Below are 7156 nucleotides of genomic sequence, written 5' to 3'. Positions count from 1 at the left end.
GCCAGTTTGCTATAACAGGAAAATGATCCTGCAGCAAAAGTAAATGTGAATTATTATGTTGATTATAATTAATGGACATTTCTTGTAGGGGTTGATAGATTTTTCACAAGGGAAAAGCAAGTCTGAAATGTCAAAGTTAAAATTGCAAACTTCAGAAGCATTTTTGAAGCCTTTTAAAACCTCAAATACACAACAAGTTTCATATTTCCCGAGTTCATAATTAGGTGTTATGGCTCAGTCGTATTTCCATATAATGTAGGTGACTCAACAATTACTTTCAAAACAGAGATATAGTGGTAAATATTCCAACTATCACACAAGTAAAAAAACATAATAAGAGTGTATTTGTGAACTCAACAATGACATGATATCATACCTCCAGGCCAAACTTGTAGAAGAAGTAGTTGATGAAGTACTTGGCACCGTTGACGATGCTGTCGTCGAGGTGTTGCCGGGTGATATCGTGGAAGATGGTTCTGGTGACGGGCGTGGTGAGCTTGTTTCTCATTCGGTACAGGTCCTGGTGGCGGTAGATGGTCACCTCGAACGCCAGCAGAGCCAGAATCAACAGGTTGTTCTGGATGGAGATGGACACAGGACAGATAAATGGGTCAGGGTTGAAACGACAGTGTATATATTCATGATTTAAACATTGGCACCACTATGAACAACATTGACCCAACCAAAGAAATCCTATTAAATTCCTAATTTCAAAATGTCTAACTCCTAATTCTATGGGTCCATCCAATTGTTTTCAGGCCATCTCCAAGGATGAAGTGTAATTTGAGCACTACAAAAGGCAGTTAGGGAGATGATACCAGTGTATAATATAACACGGTTACAGTAGTTTCAGTTATATGTGAGAGAGACAGGCTGCATATGTGTGTGTGTGTGTGTGTGGGTGTGTGTGTGTGTATTTGCGTGCGTGCACATGCTGCATATGTGCCTATGTGTCTGTGTGCGTGTGTGTGTAGTCAGGTTCCCAGGGCACCTCTCCTCCTCTCACCCTCAGGTTCTCCAGTAGGGGGGAGAACTTGCGGAGACCCACCCAGTTGGCTGGGTCCACAGGGGCGCTGTAGAGCAGGGAGTGAGCCATCTCACTCCTCTGGTTATCGGTGTAGTTCAGAGGCTACAGGCGAGAGAACAGGAGTGTCATTAATGTCCTGAACCAGTACAGGCTAGCACAACACAGACAAGGAGCATAATGATACATAGAGATACATAGAGATACATAGAGATAAATAGAGATACATAGAACAGGAACATATAGGAAAGAAAATCTTTGGAAGTGGAACATAATGTACATACAGCACCCCCCACCCCACTCCACCAACACACACCCCCTGTCCACCACCCGACACTCCCTGGGTTGCTACCCACCATGGAGCAGTTCTTTGAGTATGTAGAGGGGTTTATAGAGGTGAGTTGGTAGAGCATCTTGCAGACGATGATGACACAGGTCCAGACAGTACAGACGCTGGAGGCCAGGGGCCTGAACTGACCGAAGGGCAGGGCGAATGCCCAACTCACCAGGAACACGTAGTTGAACAGAGACACCTGGAGAAAACAGGACAGAAGAGACACCTTCACTTCCTGGACGTAGAGTATGTGGTCTAACAGTACAATGCATCTATACACTTATATAAAAAAAGGTGGTATTTAGAATCTAAAAGGGTTCTTAATAAAAGGTGGTGTCTAGAATCTGAAAGGGTTCTTAATAAAAGGTGGTATTTAGAATCTAAAAGGGTTCTTAATAAAAGGTGGTATCTAGAATCTAAAAGGGTTCTTAATAAAAGGTGGTATCTAGAATCTAAAAGGGTTCTTAATAAAAGGTGGTATTTAGAATCTAAAAGGGTTCTTAATAAAAGGTGGTATCTAGAATCTAAAATGGTTCTTAATAAAAGGTGGTATCTAGAATCTGAAAGGGTTCTTAATAAAAGGTGATATTTAGAATCTAAAAGGGTTCTTAATAAAAGGTGGTATCTATAATCTAAAAGGGTTCTTGATAAAAGGTGGTATCTAGAATCTAAAAGGGTTCTTAATAAAAGGTGGTATCTATAATCTAAAAGGGTTCTTGATAAAAGGTGGTATCTAGAATCTAAAAGGGTTCTTAATAAAAGGTGGTATCTAGAATCTAAAAGGGTTCTTAATAAAAGGTGGTATCTAGAATCTGAAAGGGTTCTTAATAAAAGGTGGTATCTAGAATCTAAAAGGGTTCTTCAGGTAATGTAACTAAGCTTTCCATTATACAACAGAGGTTCTTTTTCATTTTTTCATGAATGAATAAACCAAAGCCAATGACGTTCTTGTTAATTTGCTCATTTAGTTGGGCCTCAAGATAGGCAAAGGGTTGTAATTACTAGGCTATATTCATTTACTTTAGGCCCACAATTTATATTTTTAAAATGTATTATATAGCCTAGGCTACATGTGACTGTATGGTGTGTGTGTTCGGGCACGTGCATATGATTGCAATAGTGATAATGCTTAGGACAATTTAAAAGATTAGGTTATTAGGGTGGCAGGTAGGCTAGTGGTTAGAGAGTTGGGCCAGTAACCGAAATGTTGCTGGATCGAATCGCTGAGCTGACAAGGTCAAAATCTGTCATTCTGCCGCTGAGCAAGGCAGTTAACCCACTGTTTCCTGGACACCAAAGATGTGGATGTTGATTAAGGCATCCCCTCCCACACCTCTATGTTTCAGATGGGTAGGGTTAAACATGGCAGACACATTTCAGATGTACAACTGACTAGGTATCCCCCCATATTTATTTTTCATCCAGAGATCTATGTTAATTCCCCTTAATTCAACAGCTTTTTTGTATTTTTTCTTCTTATGGCTGCAGGGGCAGTATTGAGTAGCTTGGATGAATAAGGTGCCCAGAGGTGCCCAGACTAAACGGCCTGCTCCTCAGTCCCAGTTGCTAATATATGCATATTAGTAGTACATTTGGTTAGAAAACACTCTGAAGTTTCTAAAACTGTTTGAATGATGTCTGTGAGTATAACAGAACTCATATGGCAGGCTAAAACCTGAGAAGAATATCTAAACAGGAAGTGGGAAATCTGAGGTTTGTAGTATTTGAACTCAGCCCTATCGAATACACAGTGGGATATGGTTCAAGTTGCACTTCCTAGGGCTTCCACTAGATGTTGACCGTCTTTAGAAACTTGAATGAGGCTTCTACTGTGATGTGGGGCCAGATGAGAGCTCTTTGAGTCAGTGGTCTGGCAGAGAGCCAGGTCCTGGTCACGTGCATTTCACATGAGAGCGACCTGCGTGGCTATTCTACAGACAATGGAATTCTCCGGTTGGAACGTTATTGAAGATTTATGATAAAAACATCCTAAAGTTTGATTCTATGCTTAGTTTGAAATGTTTCTATGACCTGTAATATAACTTTTTGAACTTTTCGTCCGGCTGGACCTGCACGAGCGTTTGGATTTGTGTACTAAACGCCCTAACAAAAGTAGCTACTTGGACATAAATAATGGACATTATCGCACAAATCAAACATTTATTGTGTAACTAGGATTCCTGGGAGTGCATTCTGATAAAGATCATCAAAGGTAAGTGAATATTTATAATGCTATTTCTGACTTCTGTTGACTCCACAACATGGCAGGTATCTGTATGGCTTGTTTTCGTGGCTGAGCGCTGTACTCAGATTATTGCATGGTGTACTTTTGCCATAAAGCTTTTTTGAAATCTGACACAGCGGTTGCATTAAGGAGAGTTATATCTATAATTCCATGTGTAACACTTGTATTTTCATCAACATTTCTGATGAGTATTTCTGTAAAATTGATGTGGCCAAACAGCCAAAATTATTGGATGTTTTTGGAACTACTGAACGTAATGCGCTAACGTAAACTCAGATTGTTTATATAAATATGAACTTTATCAAACAAAACAAACATGTATTGTGTAACATGAAGTCCTATGAGTGTCATCTGATGAAGATCAAAGGTTAGTGATTCATTTGATCTCTAGTTGTGCTTTTTGTGACTCCTCTCTTTTGCTGGAGAAATGGCTGTGTTTTTCTGTGGCATGCTGGTGACCTAACATAATCGTTTGTGGTGCTTTCGCTGTAAAGCCTATTTGTGGTGGGATTAACAACAAGATTACCTATAAAATGGTATAAGATACATGTATGTTTGAGGAATTTTAATTATGATATTTCTGTTGTTTTGAATTTTGTTTTGTTTGATAAAGTTCATATTTATATAAACAATCTGAGTTTACATTGGCGCGTTACGTTCAGTAATTCCAAAAACATCCAGTAATTTTGGCTGTTGTCATATCGATCCCGTTAACGGGGATTGCAGCCCTAAGAAGTTTTTAAAAAACAACTCAGTTCCTGTTAGTAACGTGACAGAAAACAGGGTAGGTACTGTTTTTGGGGTCTGTCGTTTCAGTTGGAAGCGTTTGTGATTCATCTGGTTTAGTAGACATATGGAGAGCACTAAATCCTAATGTCAGAGACTATACTCTCTACCCTTGAACCCATAATTCATATTCTAGATTGGACATTTTTTTATGCCCTCTACTTACATGCATGTTGTCCAGTCATGTGCTGTTGTATATATAGTCATTTCTGACCATGCTCCAGTGTATATAGATACTGAAATTGGCACAAAAAAAATCCCCAAAACAAGATATTGGAGACTTAATACGTCCCTGCTTAACAATGACGGATTCTGCTCTGTGATAAAAGATAAATGATCACATTACTGACTCGACAATCAGCTCTCTCTTGTCTCAGCTGCAGCTGTCTGGGATGCGGCCAAAGCAGCCATAAGGGGTCATTTCCCAAGCTTCTCTGATCAAGAAGCTTAGAATGGGAAATAGGGAAAACTGGAGGCTGTAAAGACACGTTTGGGAAAGAGAGGAGGAAGAAGGGGCTTCTATCTGTGAAAGTGTCTACACCAAATGCACATCCATAAGCATTCAATAAATACATTTCATTTTTTCCATAGAACCTACTTTACACCTGTCTGCCTTCACAGAATGTTTTCCAAAGCATCACATTTATGTTTCAAATGAAAACAGGATACTGGCACTTTCATGCACATGTTTTGGTACTACAGCAGAATCCAGTCTTATTTACTTATTTTTGCAAGAGGTGTTGACAAGCTGAAGGTAGTGAGCTGTCTGTTTAAAATACTAGCACACAGCTCGGATCCCCATGCATACCCCACAAGACATGCCATCAGAGGTCTCTTCCCAGTCCCCATGTCCAGAAAAGACTATCAGAGGCACACAGTACTATATAGAGCCATGACGACATGGAACTCTATTCCACATCAGGTAACTGATGTAAGCAGTAGGATCAGATTTAAAAAGCAGGTAAAAATTACACCTTATGGAACAGCGGGGACTGTGAAGTAACACAAACACAGGCACAGACACATGCAGACACACACATGATAACATAAGCACTACACACACACGTACACATGGATTTTGCGTTGTAGATATGTGGTAGTGGAGTATGGGCCTGGGGGTACACACTTACCGTGTTGTGAATTCTATAATGTATTGTATAATGTATTGTAATGTTTTTAAAATTGTATAACTGCCTTAATTTGGCCTTGCCCCAGGAAGAGTAGCTACTGCCTTGCCTTGGCAGCAGCTAATGGGGATCCATGATAAATACAAATTGGAATGCTATTCATTAACACATCTAGAAGAACTTGAGGAGACAATTAGCTCTTTCACGGAATGTCTATTTCCTCTACTTTGATTGTAACGTTGCGTTTGACCCTGACTCTGAACGTCTGTTCAATACCCTTGTTTAGTTAGCTAAGAAGTGCATATTGTTATTATGGTCAACACCTGAAGTACTATCTGCGAGAATGTGGCTTTCTCAAGCTTCTGCTATTCTACCCCTAGAGAAACGTACCCTTGATTTAAACCAGAAGTCTGATACATTTAGCTAAATCTGGTCTCCATTGTGGTCCTATGTAGAAAACCTCCCATAAATGACCCATATTATAATTGTGATGTTTTTCTTTAATGACTGCCTTTTTGTATAAAGTTTTGCTGTATCCTTATTCCTTTAATTGGACTTAGTCTGTGTGGTGCACTTTTTGTTGGTAGTCTATGTCACCCCTGTTAAAAGAAAACATTCTAATAAAAAGATAATTATAACAAAAAAAAGGTTATTCGGCTGTCCCCATAGGAGAACCCTTTACACAGAGGGTTCTACATGGAATCCAAAAGAGTTCTACCTGGAACCAAAAAGGGTTCTCCTATGGGGACAGAGGAAGAACCCTTTGGAACCCTTTTTTTCTGAGTGTATAATGGATTTTGGAAAGCATATTTTGAGGGAGGAGGAAAGTTGCCCGTTACATTGTAGAGACCATTTAGAGAGCATGCAAACTGTATTCTCCTTGTAATCTTGATGAGATGGTGGCTGATTAGGTCACCTCTTTGACTGAGACCCAGATGATGTAGGAGGAGACGATCTTGATGATGTGGAGCTCCAGGAGCCACCAGACGGTCAGCTGCAGCTGCTGGAAGTACTGCAGGAACTTGAGGAAGAGCACCGTGAGGCGGTCCACCACCAGATACCACTTACTCCTCAGGTCTGGGAGAGGAAAGGGAGAGGAGAGGGAGAGGAGAGGGGGGGGGAGAGCGAGGGGAGAGGGAGAGGAGGAGAGGGGGGGAGGGAGAGGAAAGGGAGGGGAGAGGATGAGAGGGAGAGGATGAGAGGGAGAGGATGAGAGGGAGAGGATGAGAGGGAGAGGGAGAGGAGGAGAGGGAGAGGAGGAGAGGGAGAGGGAGAGGAGGAGAGGGAGAGGAGGAGAGGGAGAGGGAGAGGATGAGAGGGAGAGGGAGAGGAGGAGAGGGAGAAGGATGAGAGGGAGAGGATGAGAGGGAGAGGATGAGAGGGAGAGGGAGAGGAGGAGAGGGAGAGGAGAGGAGAGGGAGAGGGGGGAGGAGACAGAGAGAGTGGGAGAGAGTGAGTGAAAATGAGAGTGAGAGAGACTGTCAGAGAGCAATTTATGTTAATGAGTAGAAATGGAAACCTTGGACAATAAACCTTGGAGAAAACACTCACTAGCCTACAATACACAGACAGGGATCCCAAGTGCAGAGCTGAGACAGTCTACCACTAGAGGGCGGTGTTCCATTTTGAATAGTGGTGGA

General features: G+C 41.3%; 1 protein-coding gene across 1 annotated transcript in view; it reads right to left on the bottom strand.

Moving 5' to 3' along the window:
• LOC135538934 (piezo-type mechanosensitive ion channel component 2-like) overlaps positions 1-6593 on the bottom strand; it is a gene marked incomplete at its 5' end in the record, with an annotated part of 46954 nt that extends 40361 nt beyond the window's left edge. Inside the window, 4 exons of the mRNA XM_064964813.1 lie at positions 377-577; positions 1007-1129; positions 1381-1557; positions 6433-6593. Of these exons, the coding sequence (XP_064820885.1) occupies positions 377-577; positions 1007-1129; positions 1381-1557; positions 6433-6593 (662 nt within the window). The remainder of the gene's footprint in view (positions 1-376; positions 578-1006; positions 1130-1380; positions 1558-6432) is intronic.
• Between the last annotated feature and the right edge of the window lie 563 nt (positions 6594-7156).

Source organism: Oncorhynchus masou, unplaced genomic scaffold (genome assembly GCF_036934945.1).
Source record: "Oncorhynchus masou masou isolate Uvic2021 unplaced genomic scaffold, UVic_Omas_1.1 unplaced_scaffold_3___fragment_6___debris, whole genome shotgun sequence".
Lineage (NCBI taxonomy): Eukaryota > Metazoa > Chordata > Actinopteri > Salmoniformes > Salmonidae > Oncorhynchus > Oncorhynchus masou.
This window is presented reverse-complemented; position numbering and strand designations above follow the sequence as displayed.